At 39.0% G+C, this 18515-nt stretch overlaps 1 protein-coding gene across 2 annotated transcripts in view; it reads right to left on the bottom strand.

Annotated features, from left to right (window-relative positions):
* Positions 1-18515, bottom strand: part of baz1a (bromodomain adjacent to zinc finger domain, 1A) — a 58855-nt gene that overhangs the window by 2546 nt on the left and 37794 nt on the right. The window contains exons 20-27 of one of the 2 annotated variants that reach the window (XM_079832611.1): positions 18337-18476; positions 18081-18229; positions 17789-17869; positions 7554-7801; positions 6882-7066; positions 6428-6762; positions 3893-4065; positions 3622-3709 (exon numbers count right to left, since the gene is read on the bottom strand). In XM_079832611.1, coding sequence (XP_079688737.1) covers positions 3622-3709; positions 3893-4065; positions 6428-6762; positions 6882-7066; positions 7554-7801; positions 17789-17869; positions 18081-18229; positions 18337-18476 — 1399 coding nt within the window. Of the gene's footprint in view, positions 1-3621; positions 3710-3892; positions 4069-6427; positions 6763-6881; positions 7067-7553; positions 7802-17788; positions 17870-18080; positions 18230-18336; positions 18477-18515 lie in introns of both variants that reach the window. The other variant, XM_079832610.1, reaches the window with a different exon arrangement.

Here is an 18515-nt window from a genome sequence, read left to right as displayed (position 1 = left end):
TCATGTCCTCATATGAGATGGCAGAGGTGGAAACATGCGGCCGTCGCGCTTCTGTGTGTGTGTGTGTGTGTGTGAGAGAGGTAAACCGCGCATCTACGGCATTCATTCGCAGAGACACGCAGGATTTATTCGCAGAGACACGCAGGATTTAAATGGTCTTTTTGCGGTTTAAAATTCACAGACAATAGTCTATATCACCAGATGCGTTCTTAGGTACGAAATTTGGTACCGATTGATTTAATGCAAATCTGTACTCTGTAGTACCGACGTAATTTGGTCAATGCCCTTAAAAGTACAGAGTTCGGTACCCAACCTCGTTATACTTAAATATAATTGCTTCTTTTAAGGCTAAGGGTGGGTTGCACCAACAAGGATTAAATTAAACTCAGTTTAGAGCTAATCTAGGATTTGTTGACTAGGCTTTATTTTAAATCGAGTTGTGTTGCACCACTTAATTTTAAAACCAGATTAACAAATCAGGGATTAGAATTTAACCTGCGATTAAAACCTCCATTTATGATAAATTTTCGCCGTCATGCTGGATTCACCATTGACAGCAACAATACTAATATTCAATTTCATTCTTTATTGACCATCATAAACTCTCTCTGACATAGCTCTTGCCAATAAAGGTAAATAAATAAATAAATAAAGCCAATAAAATAAGCTTGTAAAATGTTAGCTGTCTTTATAAAGCGCTACGTAGAGAGACAGTTACTGATCAAGCAATGAAAACAGTGCGTGCGTAAAATATACTTAGCCTATCAATTAATAATGGAGTATATTGTGGCAGCGTAATTTATGACAAAACAACTGTCAAGATTTGCGGAGTGACTATCTCTGCTCTTGACAGCGCCGCCCAGCAGCCGCAAGTGGAGCGGGCATGAGAAACGCAAGTTTATTATTAGTAATAAGGTTTCGGGCCGAAATAAAAAAAAACAGCCGAAAACATAAACCGAAAATGAATGTCACCCGCCCGAAAGAAGGCCGCTTTCCATTGCTTGCGCGGATTGCACGCAGGTATTTATCTGCCCCAAGCAGTGTTGCCAAGTCCGCGGTTTTCCCACGGGATGTTTTTCCATGTCCGCAGGTTGAAGCGACCCCAATTATGTGATATGTAGACCCAGAATGCAAATTTTAGCAGGCAACCCTGCCAAAAAAAAAACAATATTTTACCCCCCAAATGCCATTTTTCCCAGAGAACAATTCAGTGCAGCATCTCATGTTCTTAATGAGAACCATTCTGTGATTTTGTGTGCAGTTATTCAGATAATTGTGGATCTTTTTTTGCACAACTGTTAAAAAACTATTTTATTTGATGGAACATAAAACTTGAAGAATAATATTAGGCCTATTTGGTATTATTATTAAAAATATTTTAGGTTTTGAAAGTTTGATTATTCTATTGGTTCCTGATTTATTTCATTTCAGATCTATTAAATTAAATTTATTTTATTTTTTTTATTTAAAAGAAGCCATTTTCGGCCAAGTGCATCCTAAATTTTCGGTTTCGGCCCAGAATTTTTATTTCGGTGCATCACTACTTTTTACCCGTTAGGGAACATTTTTGCACTGTGTGGCCGTGAATGAATGACGGTTTAGATTATACTCTCGGTATAGAATTAGCGCCAATTCAGGGGCAGGTTGCTTGAATGGTGGGTTCATTTGCCTATTATTCTTAGATGGAAAAACAAAATTGACAAACTCTTAAATAGATTAACACAGATTAACAAATTGGGGATTAGAATCCAAACCTGCGATTAAAACCTCTATTTACGATTAATTTTCTCTGCCATTGGAATGTTAATATTCCCTTTCCTTCTTTAGTGTCCACCAGGAACTCTCTCTGACAATAGTAGCTCTTGCCGATAAAGTAAATAGAAGTTTATAAAGACGGCTGACATTTTTACAAATTTATGCAGAGACCGTTACTGATCAAGCAGGCAATGACATTGCAGAAGCGCGTGCTTATTCATAAGCCTGGAAATATAGTTACTATCAATTAATGGCGTAATATGGCAGCATATAGTGCTGCGCGGTATGACCAAAAATGTATATCACGGTATTTTTCAAAAATGTATCGGTTTCACGGTATATGACAGTATTTTTTTCCCCTATGCATGACAGGGTGTTAATCACATTTTCTACTGATTGAGAGAGTAAATACTGCAGTAGATTCACTAGAATGCCCTGTTTTACTGTCATGATGAGTGAATATTGTAGAAAAATTCCACACTAGAGTTAATACAGGTTTACAAAGCCCCACAAAATGGTGCTGTGGAGAGACAACAACCAATAAAAAAACAGACCTGCAAAACACTCATACTTACAGACACCTGAATATTAAAAGTAGAGAGGGCACCTTAAGCATTTAAAAAATCTAACCCTATATAACAACAAACTGCCAAAACGAGGAGAAACGTGGATTTTTGCAATACATTTAAGAGCCCTCTCTGAACGAATGACACACATCAGTTTAACACAAAAAGAATAAAGCAGTTACTTTTTTGCCCATTCTTCTTTGAATTGTCAGTTTATTTATTAATTTACATCATTGTCTTTTGTGTAGCAGAATAATCAGCGCGTTCGTGATCAGCGCGTTCGTGATCAGACATACGGTTGTATCAGTGTAATCAGTGCATACATTTCATTTTAATAAGACGTGATGAAATATGCGCGCATACACGCTTCTGGTTCATGTCTAGAGCACTATAGTATATGAAATATGTCCATTAAAAATGTAAACGTGATCGCTCCGGTCTATATCTGTGCTATATGATCCATGAGGAGAACGCTGTTAATCTCATCACGGCGCTCCGCGCAGAAACCGCTCTCTCTCTCTCGCGCGCCGCGTGTAGTTTGAATTCTCCGTTGTACTCAAGGGCTGAATCCGAAATCGCCCCCTATAACCTCAAATAGGGCATTATTTGGAGGGGACAGCGCTTTGTAGTGGTGTCCGAAACCATAGAGGACGTTATTGAGTGCACTCATTCTATCCCACATCACACCGCAATAACGAGTGTACAGCCGATGTACACACAACGGCTGTCCGACTTCACACACTCGTTTTCATTCACTCCTTCAAATAAAGTGATAACGTAGGGAATAGTGAATGAGGGTATAGGGGGCGATCTCGGATTCAGCCATAGGCTGTTATGCGATCTCAGCTGTGCTCTGACTGCTCTCACTGCAACAGTGAAAAGCGTCCCCTCTCAAACAATGGCGCGCTGTGCTGCATTCCGAACGTTGTTTAAGCGACACATACCGGTATTGCGGTATCATCAAAATTCATATCATAAAAATAAATAAATAACGGTATTCGGTATGAACCGGTATACCGCCCAGCACTAGCAGCATAACATGACAAAACCAAGATAAGAAAAAACAATTGGCAGGATTGGCTATCTCTGCTCCTGACAGCGCCGCCCAGCAGCCATGCGTGGAGCGGCCATGAGAAACGCAAGGCAGCGATCACTGCCGCTCACCTCATCATCACTGCTGCGCGTGTGTGTGTGTATATATATATATATTATATTATATTATATTATATTATTTAAACACATATACATACATACATATATATATATATATATATATATATAAAAAAAAAAGTTAACTTACCAACAGTTTGGTATTCACAGTTGTTGACCTTTTCCCTGATTGTGCTCAAGGCGATGGGTTTTTTGATTATGTCATAATAGTCGGGCACCTAAAAAAATATGTAAAAGTAGTCATTAAATCCATGAAAATAAATGTCTAGGTGTAGAGCTGGGATAGTGAGATGTCATACATAATTGCATAGATTATTTAAGAGTGCCGCTGGTCATTAACCAACCACGAATGAGTTTTATGACCCTGTTACAGAGGGATATAAGTGTGATCAGCTCACTACCTGAGTTCTGGTCACCAGTTTCTTGAAGGGCCAGCTGTCCTCATGTCTGACCAGGTCCACAGTGAGCAGCTCACAGGCTGACAGCTCATGGACACCTAGGTTTCTCCCTGAGCTTCGACGGTTGGAAGAAGTGGTGGTGGGAGCCAAGACAATCTTGGCTTTTGGGGAGACCTCTGCTGGAGAAACACCATCAAACCACAATACATGAGATGTGAACGAGTCTTAAAGAGATTAAATCACTCTTAAATGGATCCTATTATGCTTTTTTACATGTATAACTTTAGTTCCCAAACTGGGGGGCACAGCAAGGATAAGGCATAGTGTATAGTCAGCAGATTATGCAAAAGAAAACTCTTCAGGGTGATACAAGCAAACCCCACTGCAAAATTATCCCAATTATTAAACAGCTACTTGCCAAATAAGTAAATCATTTTTATCACCTCATTTTATTACCTCAAGGTGACTGGCAGTACCCACTTGAGCAGTCCGTTTGTGAAAGGGCTGCCAGTGCCAGGTCAACATAAAGCAGACAATGAATCTACTTCAAACGTCACCACTACCAAAACGAGTCTACATCAGACGAGAGTGGCGTAACGCCACAACAATGGCATATAGAACCCATAATAATCGGTTAACTGACAGTAAACCTTTTCTGACGTACTTCAAGCGCTCGTGCAACTTGAGGACGAACATTTGCAATGTTCAGTGTAGACTGCCTTAAGACAAAAAAAAAACACAAGGCGCAATATTTCGCCTCTGGATTCACCAGTAAGGGCTGTGACGGTGGCAGTTTTAAAATAGATGTTTTTCCCTTGATTCTGAACAGACAAAATAAATAATTTACTTCAGGTTCTTTACTTAACATTATTTAAAATTTGCTGCAGTTTAAAAATGTTTAATTAATTTAAATGTTTTTTTTCAGTTTGAATGTTTGATTCGTTGACATACTTCATGTTTCATTACTAGATGAATCAGCATTTTTGAACGAATCACTTGAATGAATAATTCATTGACAAATACATTTAACAGTCATTTGTCGCCACTTACTGGTGTAACGATGTAATGATTAGGGTTGGGTACCGTTCACATTTTAACCGGTACCCAACGGTACCTTTTTTCGGTACTTTTAGGGTGTTTACATAAATAACTAAAGAACCTGTAAGTAATTTATAAAAATGTTATTGACATTATGCCAGAGCTGCCCTGGTCGCTGTCTGCCATTGTCTGTGATGTTTGATAACTGTAATATTTACTAGTAAATAGTAGGCTACTAGGTACTTAATTTAATTCATAAAAACAACCATATTATTATTATTTTTTCTTTTTAATTTCATTTCTATGAAAAGAGTTCCCACAAATTATGTGTTATGTATTTTCTGGTAATCAAATGAAGACATAAAACATTCATTTAATGTATCTTAATTTAATTAAGCTTTTTTTTGTCAAACAAAGTGCTGCACAACTGAGCTTTATATGGTTAAAATTAAAACATGAAGAAAATGTTTTATTTATTTAAAAAAAAAAAATAATAAAAAATTTTTTTTTGATAATTTTATTATTACATTAGTGTGAGTATTATTATTACATTGAGACGTATCTAAATTCTACTTTACAACAGTAATTTATTTGTCAAGTTAGCCGAACTTTTATTTTGACGGGTTGCCGTTCATTTGAGTTTGTGTGTGTTTATGATATGACGGTAGTTTTTCTCAAATGAAACGGTAAAATGCTCATGAAGGGACTCAGTGGCTCAGAAGATGACTTTCGTGCGTTCATGTCCTCATATGAGAGGCAGAGATGTTTATGCGTTTATGTTTATGTGTGTGAGAGGTAAATCCATAGACTGTAAAGCGCGTCTATGGCATTCATTCGCACAGAGACACGCATGATTCGTATTTAAATAGTCTTTTCGCGGTTTAATATTTACAGACACTCGTCTATATCACAATATGCGTTCTCAGGTACTGAAATTTGGTACCGATTGATTTAATGTGAATTGGTACTCTGTAGTACCGACGTAATTTAGTCGGTGCCCTTAAAAGTACCGAGTTCGGTACCCATCACTAGTAATGATACAATCGTTATTTGGAGTGCCAAGTCTTTCAAAAGGTGATTTGCAAAAAATATGCACATATGCAAAAAAGGGACGAGGCCTGATTGAGTTGCGTTAGTAGTGTGTTGAAAAAAAAATAAAAAATTCACGGTTATGGTAGGGGCATGACATTTCCAAAACACGCTCAAAGCAGGTGACCAATAAAAACACACTGGTCCAGCCGACCAATCAGGGCACATTGCACTCTTCGGAAGAGGGGACTTCATTAAAGGCAGAATCTAAACAGCATTACCGACTCGATCTTTAAATTAATTTAGACAAAGTAATTTTTCAATGCTATTTTCTCTAAACCCCGCTTAATATAAAAATGTAAAACACCGGTATTTAGATGGCATTTTGTTCCAGTTCTTTCATACTATATCCTAATTTGATGTGATGCATTAAATAAAATTCTCTTTTGTTAAGCTCCTCACACTCCTTACCAGTAATGGGTCTCTTCCTGGAGTCTGTATTCTCTGCAGCAGGACTGGACTGGTTGCTGGATTTGGCCGTTGTGCCATTAGTTGCGAGTATCTCTAGACTAAGACGAGCACTGGAGCGGCTTCCTGCACGGGGTGGGGGTTTGCCATTGGACACCGAGATGGATTTCTTCCCTGAGTTTTTGGAGCCTCCTTTATTAGCAGACTGGCTCTGTTTGGGTGTGCTCTGCTGTGAGCGAGGAGTGGAATGACCTGATTCAGCTTGTTTTGATTTAATGTTCACACGACCGCCTTTATTGCTCTGGAGAGGAAGTTTGATGGCATTCTTTTTGGACACACTGTTAAATAAATGAAAAAAGAAACAACTGTCATGACACTTCTGATATCTTTCTGCATAAATTTACTAAATAAAATACATTTAAAAAAACCAAGAAAAAAGTAAACAAAGTCCACTAACTCTTCTTCCTCTGACTCCTCCTCCTCTGACTCTTCCTCTTCTGATTCTTCTTCCTCTTGTTCAGACTCCTCCTCGTCCTCCATTTCTTCTTCAGAGTCAATGGAGGAGCGCTGACGGGAATTGATTCTATTGAAGCGCTGTTTGGGGCGGCACTCAGGGCAGAACCAGTCTTCAGAAGGAACAGCCTGTAGAACAAAGGAATTTCAAAAGTTTATTCAGAACTCAGAAGTTTAAAAGGGCCGGTTCCACAAACCGCGGTTAGACTAAACCAGGATTAGGCCTTAGTTCAATTAGGACATTTAAAAACATGCCATAGAAAAAAAAGAAAAAAAAAAAACTTTACTGATGTGCATGTTGAGACATAATGCCACTGACTTAATTTAGATATTTAATTTAGAAAACTTAGATATGCAAGTGCAAGTTGCTTTCAGTTAAAACAGCTCAAACATGCATTTTAGTCTGGGACTAAGCTTAAACCAGAGGAAGATGTTCTACTGGCACAAAATATTAAAATATTTATAAATAGATTTCTGTTATACAGCCAAGGACGAAATACAGATACATGTGTTAATGTATACACACACCTTATGACTATATGGCAAGTTAGGGTTTATGACAAAGAACAGTTAACATGGTGTCCAAATCAAACCTTCCAAAAACTATAGTTCTCACCTTTAGTTTTGGCCGAACACAGAAGATGTGATAGACTCGATCACAGGCGTCACATAGAAGCATGTTCTCAGCGTCTCCTTTCCTACGGCACACCTTACAGCGGGCATTGAGGATGGACTTGGCCCAGACAACGCTGCGCTCAAGTGTGGAGAGATGCAGGAAAACCTGTGACAGGCTGGAGCAGGCCAACAGAGACTCACGCCAGCGTTCTTGCACAGTCTTCACCTGCCGCCCACTTTCACTGCCATCTGTTGAGAGCACAAAGATGAAAATGGGTTTAATACTGATCATTTAAACCAATATGTGCTAAAAGAGAAAACACTATTAGTTTGATAAACACATTTTTTTAAGCAAACAGCTGGTGAGTCTCCCAAATTGATAAACAAGAAATTAGAGGTCTGACTGATCGGTTTTACTGGTTAATTTGCACTGATAACCGATTGTGAAATCCATTCCAATACCATTGCTGGAGCAGCTAAGAAGCCTCTAGAGGCAGAATCACTAAAGCCTTGTGGAATTTGGACACTTCAGATACTAGGGATGCACAATATATGATCGTTTTTAAATGTTATCGTTATCGACCGGATGGCCATTAAATAATGGATTATATCCTTAAGCTGAGAGACTTCAGATGCGCACCATTCGCCATGATGGTTTTGAAATGCTTGAAATATGATTGGAATCATTTCGAAAATGAAAATGGAGCTAAGTGCAACATGTGCAGTGCAAGTCTGTCATATAGGCTACATAAAATAGCAATGAAAATAATACGGTAAAAGAATGTTGTGAACTCTTTGGATGCCTGTGTTTTAGTGCGTTGTTATGGAATAAGTGCATCCACAGCAGAGTTACATCTTCATGAATAAGTTCGCTTGTGCATTCGAAGCCTTTTGTTTTGTGCAGTTGTAAGTTGTAATAGGTTTATTTTGTGTATACAGGGAGTGCAGAATTATTAGGCACGTTGATTTTCTGATCATATTTTTTTTCCAGGCACATTTGACCAATTCCAAACCACAGTAATCCTAATAACTACTATTGATTTAGTATTTAATAATGTATAAGTGATATATAATTGTTCATGAAGGCTGGAAATGAAAATCACCTTATATTCAGGTGTGCAGAATTATTAGGCATGTTTTCTTTTACAGATAAATTGAGCCAAAAAAGAGATTTAACTCAGACTGAAAAGTCAAAAAGTATTAAATGCCCATGAGAAGGATGCAATACTAATGCAATACTAGACATTGCAGTTAAGGCATGACCATTGGACAGTGAAATGCTCGTTGGGTCAGCAGGATCTGACAAAAACAGGTGGTGAAGAAAAGACACCTGTTAACTGCAAAAGAATTAAGAATTAAGGTGAAGAATTAAGGGTGAAACCACCAGGAACCCTTTAGTCTCCAGCGCCACCATTTTCCAAAGCTGCAACCTACCTGGAGTCTCCAGAAGTGCAAGGTGTCAGGATCTCAGAGACTTCAGTTAGGTAAAGAATCCTAAAAAATGACCCCCACTAGATAAGAATCACAAGCTGAAGTGTAGTAAAATACATGAAGAAGGTTTTTTTATAGGCTTTATGGACAGATAGGTTGAGAGTGACTCTTGAAGGACCAGCACCACATCCTCTAGTACCACTGTTTGAAGAATTAATCTTCCAGAATCTGGCAGTACGTTTTGGGAGTTCATTTTAGTCCATCCTGAAGTCCGTTTTGCAGAGATGGACTAAAAATGAACTCCCAAAACGTTTGACTTTTTGACTTTTCAGTCTGAGTTAAATCTCTTTTTTGGCTCAATTTATCTGTAAAAGAAAACATGCCTAATAATTCTGCACACCTGAATATAAGGTGATTTTCATTTCCAGCCTTCATGAACAATTATATATCACTTATACATTATTAAATACTAAATCAATAGTAGTTATTAGGATTACTGTGGTTTGGAATTGGTCAAATGTGCCTGGAAAAAAAATATGATCAGAAAATCAACGTGCCTAATAATTCTGCACTCCCTGTATATATATTAGGGGTGTGACGAGACACTTCTCACGAGGACGAGATGAGATATTTTACATAGTATTTTTAAGAAATCCTCAATGATGAAATACATGACTAGAAAAATAGTTTGCAGATGCATTTGAAATGTTTTACCTCATCATTTTGTAATGAATGTAATTTCAGCTCTACTTTCGGAGTATGAATTATCATATGCAGTAAAAGACAACAAGCACTGTAAAGGTTGTCAAAAACTCAACCGACTGGCTTCTTTCCTGTATGATTGTCTCTTCAGACCTCAGAACTGCACATGAGCTTCTTTTGACCTCCTAACTGAACTCCTTCCCACAAATTGATCATAGATATTAGTGCACTGCAAACAATAACCATAATACCATAATCAAAGTACTTAATATTCAAAGTGCATGATACAGAGCTAAGAGATGGTTACAACTAGGGCTGTCACTTTTGTAAAAAAATCCTGTTCGATTTTTGAGACACAAGTGTTCATTGAATCGATTCTAAAATCGATTTTAAATGACGTTTTCATTTTAAACGCTAAATATAGCCTACGCCAATCCACGGACAACTAAAGGGCATTAAGGCCTGTTCACACCGGGACGATTTTCGCACGCGTTTATCGCCGACGTTTAACGCCTCGGGACTAAACAATGGGCGCCAATATGAGTGTTCACACCGACGCGCAAAACGCCAGGCGTAAAACCGTCATTTTTAAAAAAACGCCTCGGGTTCGTTTTTTTATTTTCACGCGGCGCGTAAAAAAATGTCCGACCAATGAGATCGGCGCTTTTGTTCACGTGCCTGGAGCTGCTGAAGTGACAGTAAAACACGACTTGGTGGCGCTCAAGCACAAAACGATCTTGCCGAGCACACATTGATACGACGAAGAAGTAGTAAGTAGACAAAGAAGAAGATGAACTTCTAATGCTGCTTGCCAGTTAGCAAAAAGTGTGTGAATGGTTTTGTCCATATACATAATATGTCTATGGTTTTGGCAAGCACGTAAATACTGTCTCTCTTCTCCTTCTGTGTGACAAGCGAGTGTCAGAGGCTTAAAGTGCCGCAGCACCATCTTGTGTACCGGGAGCGCATCTACTGAATGTGCACGTTCACTCGGCGCAGCGCCAGTGAAAATCGCTTGGGTGTGAACACTCAAGACGCGCCGAAAAACGGCACGAAAAACGCTGGCGATAAGCGCGCGCGATATTCGTCCCGGTGTGTACAGGCCGTTAGGCTGAAAGTAAAGAGGGCGCTTGAGACGCACAAGTCAGCAATATTTCTGATGATTTATTTTGTGCACAATGACTGAATGTGAAGTTCGTGTGGATAATAATTTAATGTAATTCAACCGTTCAAAATGAAACTTTGAATGAACTAAGCTTGCGAACAGGCCATGTTTTTTTTTTAATTGAACGTAACCGACACTTAGAGCCTTATTTGCACGTTTCATCAGTAACGCCTGCATAGCCTATTACAAATTATTGGACAGGAAAACAAGTCTATCAACATTTTCGGGGTCCAGAGCAGAGCGTTTTTTATTCACTATATGCCCAGCTGTTGAGAAGACGCGCTCCGACCGCACTGATGTTCCAGGGACACTCAGGTAGGCCTACTTCATTGCCAGCTGCGCAAGGTGGGGGTATTTCGAACTGCCAATCTTCCACCACAAAAGCGGGTCGCTGTCAGCTGGCAAAGGTGGTTCCTTTTCATAAATCGAATTGTTTTATACAAATTGTTTCTTAATTTTAATCAATTGTTTTATCGACTTATATAGCATTGATTTAATAAATAATAAGAAAATATTGCATACAATGACATGGAGACGCTGGCTCCGCGCGAACAACGGCTTAAATGAACAACTACCCTACTAGGAAAAAAGCTTTAGTTGGGGCAGCCCTATAGCCATTTATTTCAGATAGACCTATAATTCCAGATAGAACAAATTCCAGCATGTCACAAAGGGCATTTAGGGTTGAGCGAGCGGCGCTGAGAGGAATGAGAAAGCTGCTCTCCATTCTGGAGGAAATAGCGCTCATTCTTTTCTACGCACACAGCATTGTCATAATATGACCTCATGCAAGTTTTAAAAACATATTTCAACATATTAATAACTTTTTTATTTATTTAATTCGTTCAAAAATAATAGTGTACATATTTGGTTAAAATCGATTCCCTATTTTCGTTTTCGAAACTTGTGTTGGTTGGTCCGATCGATTGTGCAATCGATTTTCGAACGTAAAGTGACAGCCCTAGTTACAACGGGATATCTTTTATATTAGGAGATATTTGCTTGCCTCAGGGAGCCGCTTTCAAACAGCGGTAATGTATTGTAGGCTTGTTGCGATAGTCGGTGTTACCGGTGATACACGGTGTTTAACCCACCTACCGGTCATAGCACTTGACAACCGGCACCGTCCCCGTCATGTTGAAGTTTTAGCCTATAGCAATAAAGCACTTAATTCAGTTAGTGATTACGTGCCTTCGTAATTTAGCGTAAGCGGAACGAGCGCTGCAGTAAAGCAAAAGGTGTCCGGTTTCATTTATCATTTGAGGAGAGTGAGGTGAGCTAACTGGCAAAGGATGGCGGAAGATCTTGTTTCAAAGCGAAATGCAAAAGCACCTATTTGGAAATATTTTGGATTCAAACCAAATGCCAACAGGGAACCTGAAAACGTTAACGAGGCAACCTGTAAACTTTGCCTGATGAAAGTGGCAGCATCCGGAGGTAACACTTCGAATTTACACGCACATCTTCAAGCACACCACAAAAATGAAGCGGCCAAGATGGGTCCAGCGGCAAAAAAAAATCGACCACAAAAGCCTGACACACAAACACAGCCTTCGATAAGTGGTGCATTTGCGCGATGCACAAAATATAAAAGGGACAGTGCGAGGTGGAACACGTGCACTGACGCAGTGACGAAATACATATGCAAGGAAATGGTGTCTTTTAATACTGTTGAAAAGCAATCTTTCAGAGACCTCATAACCACACTCAACAGCCAATATGAACTGCCAGGGCGTTACTATTTCACCAAAACAGCTGTCCCACGTGCCTACAACCGTGTCCGGAGTGAGTTGCAAAACGTTATTTCAACTGTTGAGCATTTTTCACTCACCACGGACATGTGGTCGAGCACAAAGATGACCCCTTATATGTCTCTGACTGTCCATTTTATTGATACTGAATGGGGACTACAATCAAAATGCCTACAAACTAGTTTTTTGCCAGAGGATCACACTGCAGCTAACTTGGCCGACGCTTTGCAGGAGGCCCTAAGTGATTGGGGATTAGACGACAATAAAATATCTTGTATCACAACGGACAGTGGAGCTAATGTAAAAGCAGCTGTTCGTAATTTAGGCTGGCCCTGGTTAAGCTGCTTTGGGCACAACCTAAACCTAGCTGTGTCCAACACAATCGACAAGACAGAGAAAGCCCGCACAGACCGTGCTCTAGCTGTGTGTCGTGCAATAAACGGCATGTTCTCCCACAGCTGGAGAAGGAGAAGGGAACTGCAAAAAGCCCAAGCCGAGCTTGGCCTTCCTGAACACTCGCTGGTGACGGTAAGTTTATTGTAGCCTCAAATAGTTTGTGACAAAAGCATCTGTTAACATACAAACAAACAAAAAAACATTAAAACAATGATAATAAATAATTATAATAAACCATGTTTTTAATTATTAATATTTTTATAGGTTTTAATAGTGATTTGTAATATTGCATTTTTAAACGACTGGTTATAACAAATGTTTTTATTTTCTCAGGACTGTGCAACTCGCTGGGGATATAAGCAGAAAATGATTGATAGGATGCTAGAGCAGAGGCCGGCCATCAATCGAGTACTTGCAGATGACCGTAAAGCAAATGTGAGCATCACATGGCAAGACGAGGATGTTTTGCAATCGGTAAATAAAGCGTTGAAACCAGTAAGCGAGTTCACCGACATCCTGTCCGGCGAGAACTATGTTACCGTGTCATCGCTTCTGCCTATGCTGCATCTCATTAAAGAGGACACTTTGGCCCCATCAAATGAGGATAGACAACTGACAGCCAGCCTAAAAGCCGGCATCATAGCTATTTTAGACGAGAAATATGAAGCGCTGCCTGAAGAAAGCAAGGAGCTTATGCGCAAGGCGACTTTCCTGGACCCGCGCTACCGGGGTAACTACGATCCAAATGTTGATGAGACTAGGAGGATAATTGAGGAAGAAGCGGTCCTTTTGGGTAGGAGAAAACAGTCAGCGCAACCCGTGGCAGAACAGGAAGGGGGAAATAAGGATGAAAGCGCCGAGGAGCCGCCGCACAAGAGGAAAACACTGGCAAGTTTATTAAAAAGAAAAACAGGTGCTGCATCAACACTGACTGTTCCAGAAAGGGTGCTCACTGAAATCGCAACTTATGTTCAGGAGCCCGAGTCCTCCCTTAATGCTGAGACAGATCCTCTGGTGTGGTGGAAAGAAAATCAAAGTAGGCTCCCCGTTTTGGCAAAAGTAGCCAAAAAATATCTTTGTGTTTGTGCAACAAGCTGCGCATCCGAGAGAGTTTTCAGCACAATGGGAAACATAATCACCCCAACAAGATCTCTTTTGAAACCAGAAATGGTAAATATGTTGGCTTTTCTGGCCAGGAATATGTAAGGATGTATGCAACAAGCAGTGTGATCACGTTTTGTTCCCTGTTGCAATTTAAAATGAAGGTTTTTCGTTTATTGTTTCTCATTTAGTCTATTTATAATTTTTTTGTACGGTGTATGCAGTTAATAGGCCTACCTCTTTTTTTTAACAGCTTAACTTGAGTTTAATTTTTATATTAGTTTTTATTTTTTTTGCAGTTACGTGTCCAGTGATTAATCGGGTAGGCTACCTTATTTAACAAAGTTTTTGATGTTCGTTCGTTTCATATTCGATGGTTGTGCGGTGAATTATTTTATTTTTATTTATTTATTTTTTGCTGAAAAAGGCAGGCTATTTATTTAACGAATAGTGATTTTTTTCAAATATAATTTCTTGTTTGATACTTGCACGATGTGTGCAGTGGTTCGTTTTGTTAATAAATGCACTTTAAAGGTGTTTCATAAGTGCTTTTGTTTAGTTTTTGCATGGTGTTAAGTTATTATTCATTTTGCAATAAAGGTGTGTGTAATACAAGCGAGTGTCTTATTGTTTTGTGTATTTTTATTAAGAATAAAATAAATTAACCCATGATTAATTCAAACAAATGCTACTGAATTGCCGCTAATTAAAGTGAAAGTAAATTGATACGTGTGCACGTCTGCACGACCGCATTTTCGGCCACCCAAAATCCCCGACAATTTTTATATTAGGTTTTTTTTTTTTGCAGTTACGTGTCCAGTGATTATCGGGTAGGCTACCTTATTTAACGAAGTTTTTGATGTTCGTTCGTTTCATATTCGATGGTTGTGCGGTGATTTTTTATTTTTTATTTTTTTGCTGAAAAAGGCAGGCTATTTATTTAACGAATAGTGATTTTTTTCAAATATAATTTCTTGTTTGATACTTGCACGATGTGTGCAGTGGTTCGTTTTGTTAATAAATGCACTTTAAAAGGTGTTTCATAAGTGCTTTTGTTTAGTTTTTGCATGGTGTTAAGTTATTATTCATTTTGCAATAAAGGTGTGTGTAATACAAGCGAGTGTCTTATTGTTTTGTGTATTTTTATTAAGAATAAAATAAATTAACCCATGATTAATTCAAACAAATGCTACTGAATTGCCGCTAATTAAAGTGAAAGTAAATTGATACGTGTGCACGTCTGCACGACCGCATTTTCGGCCACCCGAAATCCCCGACATGCAACCCCGGTGAAACCGGGATTACCGTTTTTTTTACACGTCGATTAACCAGTGGAAAAAATCCGTCACCGCAACATCCCTAATGTATTGAAATCGTGTTTGAATGCGCGCTCCCGTTTACTTTCAATTTCGCGATCGTGTGTACTCTGTGAATAGGGAGCGGTGCTGCTGAACGCCCATTTTAAAATATAAGTTTGACGCTTCTGCTGCGCAACGAATCCTCCGCCATGGTTCAGTCCACTAACACGTAACACACACTCATAACATTTGCTCAATCAGTCAATGTCTTCTCGTTATGTGACACGAGGCTTTTCACCTCGATGAGAAATCTTGTGACAGTTTAGTCTCATTAGATCTCATGGCACGAGATCTCGTGTGTGTGTGTGTGTGTGTGTGTGCGTGCGTGCACGTATATATTAGGGCTGTAATCTCCCGGTCGATTTTTAGTCAATACGTTCTGGCTCGACAAAAATTCTGATTGGTCGATTTTTTGCCGCGTTCATTTCATCAGTTTTTCCACGTTCATTTCATCTGGTGGAAAGCACTAATTGCTAATGGGGGTGTTTTCAGAGCACCCCTGTTTCACAGGTAACAGTCTGTCTTCAGAACACCCCCCTTGTTTTCACTTATTTTGGATTAGCCCAACCCACTGAAGAAGAGAGACAGATTGAAGTAGGCTAATTTGCGGTTATATTATTTATTTAATTGTGAGAGCGTTTTCCTAGTCAGTCCTCTTCTACCATGTCAACAAAGACATCGGCAGTGTGGGAGCATTTTTTTTAAATAGAAAATGGGAAAAGTCGAATGCAAATTTTGCAAGCAACAGTTTGCATATCACAGCTCGACGACAAACATGTCATATCACCTAAAAACGGTAAGCTAACTTGTCTGCGTTAGGTTACCCCGTCTGTTTTGGGTTGCCCCGTCCCTTTTATTATTGTACAAACTTATTATTACTTATTAAACTACAAATTTATTTCTAGTATTATTTATTGGATTTGGGCACTTTATTCTTTTATTTTTTATTTGGAGCCTAATGTGCTGTGCCCACTGTTTGTATTAGTTTTGAGCCTGCACTTTATTTTTCAGTTATGCACTTTATTTCATTTCTGTTCTTGATCTGGCTTGTTTAATAAATATTCCTTTTTTATTAAAGTGGACGTGCCTTTTGTGTTTAAGAGTAAAAGCTTTAAGTTAATAGTCTATTCGTGTCTCAGCCGCGAAGCTGAGCTGATGTTCGAGCTGCACAGAGCGGCTGAAATGGTAGTGTCTGTCAGTTATTATAATACATATGACAAAAACAATTGTCTAAATTATGTTGCATATTCCTCAAAAGTTCGTGTGATGATATCACTAGTTGACAACATAACCTATGATTTCCGAAAATATAGTCTTATGATATTGCGCAGGTGCATGTGATGCAACGCTGTCAGAGCCGACAGACTCGCGTGTCAGACTCATTTCAGTGCAAAATAATTAGGTCAAAAACTATTTAATATACTGCAAATAGCCTACAAGTTTTTTATGTTTATTTAGAATTCATTTAGGCAGACAACAAGGCCACCAAGTACTGCGCACAGTGCACAGCTAATTAAATTAACGTTTTTTTTAGTCGAAAATTTCAGGACTTCAGTTGACCAAGATTTTCTTTGGTTGATTACAGCCCTATTATATTATATTATATTGTAAGGCACGCCAGTGATCATCTTTAGCTTCAGCTCGTGCAGCTCAAACAGCAATGCACAACATTAATAACTATGATTAGGATTGTCATATACATAACATTATAAAGAGAACACTATTATAATAAAAAGTGAATTATTTGTGTTTAGTTGCCATGTTTCAGCGTGTTGTTACTGGAGGAGCACATCCACAACAGACATTCTAACTAGCACGTAACTTGGTTCAAGTTCACTGAACTGTGCTGCGATTCACGTGAATGTGAAAGGGGACATTCTAAAAGGCTTAATGTGATAAACACTTAACGTGATAAATGCTTAACGTGGCTTAATGTTCTAAGACAGAGACAAAAGACCAAACTCAGTAAACACCATACTAATAAAGCATACCATGTACAGACAAATTGGTGTTTGCAGAATTTGATCTTTTAATATCACTTATTAGGCTACATTAAGCGTTTTCTGTATAACGGTTTTCTATGGGAGGAATCTGTAATTAAATGCGTTGCGTTCATATTCTTGGCTCATCTGCTTTTCTGTACATAGTACGCTTTATTAGTATGGTGTTTACGGAGTTCGGTCTTTTAATGCCACTGTCTTGGTAGATTAAGCCACATTAAACATTTTAGAATGTCCATGTGAAAGCAACATGGACTCAGGTGCGCACTTGGGTGCGTCTTGATTAATCTGCTATCAGCCAGCGTGGGCCAACCTAGTTATCGTTATCTCACCGTCTTTCTCGCTGGACTGGTCATCATCTTTCTTTTTGTCCTTTTTCTTCACCTTTTGGTCTTTCTTGGCATCCTCATCGCCTGATAAAATAAAAATAATAATCAGAAATAAGAGCCAGTGGAATAATGAATTCAAAAATAACAAAAACATGATCCTAAAAACAAAGCAATCATTCATACAAACAGGAACACACCCTTCAGGAAGCAATCATCTTCAGGAACACACCCTTATACAAATAAATACACCAAAGCCTCAAAGTTTCAATGGATACCAAATCTAAACAGATCTTACCTAGTGGAGCTTTCAGGAACTTGCGCTCTATGCCCTGCTCTATCTGTGCCAGGGCCTGTGCCAAGTAGTGGACAATGTTACTGACAGGCTGTGGTGTGCTCACACTAGTGGACGAGACACTCTGACCCTCTGCCTTCAATTCATGCAGCCTAAACATAAGACACCATCAGTTGGCCCATTCACAAACAGACACAGCAGCAGCATTTGAACATAGAAGTAAAAAATACATAGCCAACAGATATTACAGTAAAATAACCTGTCTTTAACTCTGATGTGATTCTCATCCATCTCCATCGGCTCTTCTCCATTGAACAGGCCGTTCTCTTTGGACTCAGGGTTTAGCAGTTCATAGTTCCCATTTTCCAGTGCGGCTCTCCATGAGTTTCTGTCCATCACCTTTTTAGGGATAAAAAAAGGAGGAGGAAAAAGACGTTG

The sequence above is a fragment of the Gobio gobio genome (genome assembly GCF_949357685.1).
Source record: "Gobio gobio genome assembly, chromosome: 13".
NCBI classification, from domain to species: domain Eukaryota; kingdom Metazoa; phylum Chordata; class Actinopteri; order Cypriniformes; family Gobionidae; genus Gobio; species Gobio gobio.
The sequence above is the reverse complement of the archived record's forward strand: the minus strand, read 5'-3'. Positions and strand labels throughout refer to the sequence as shown.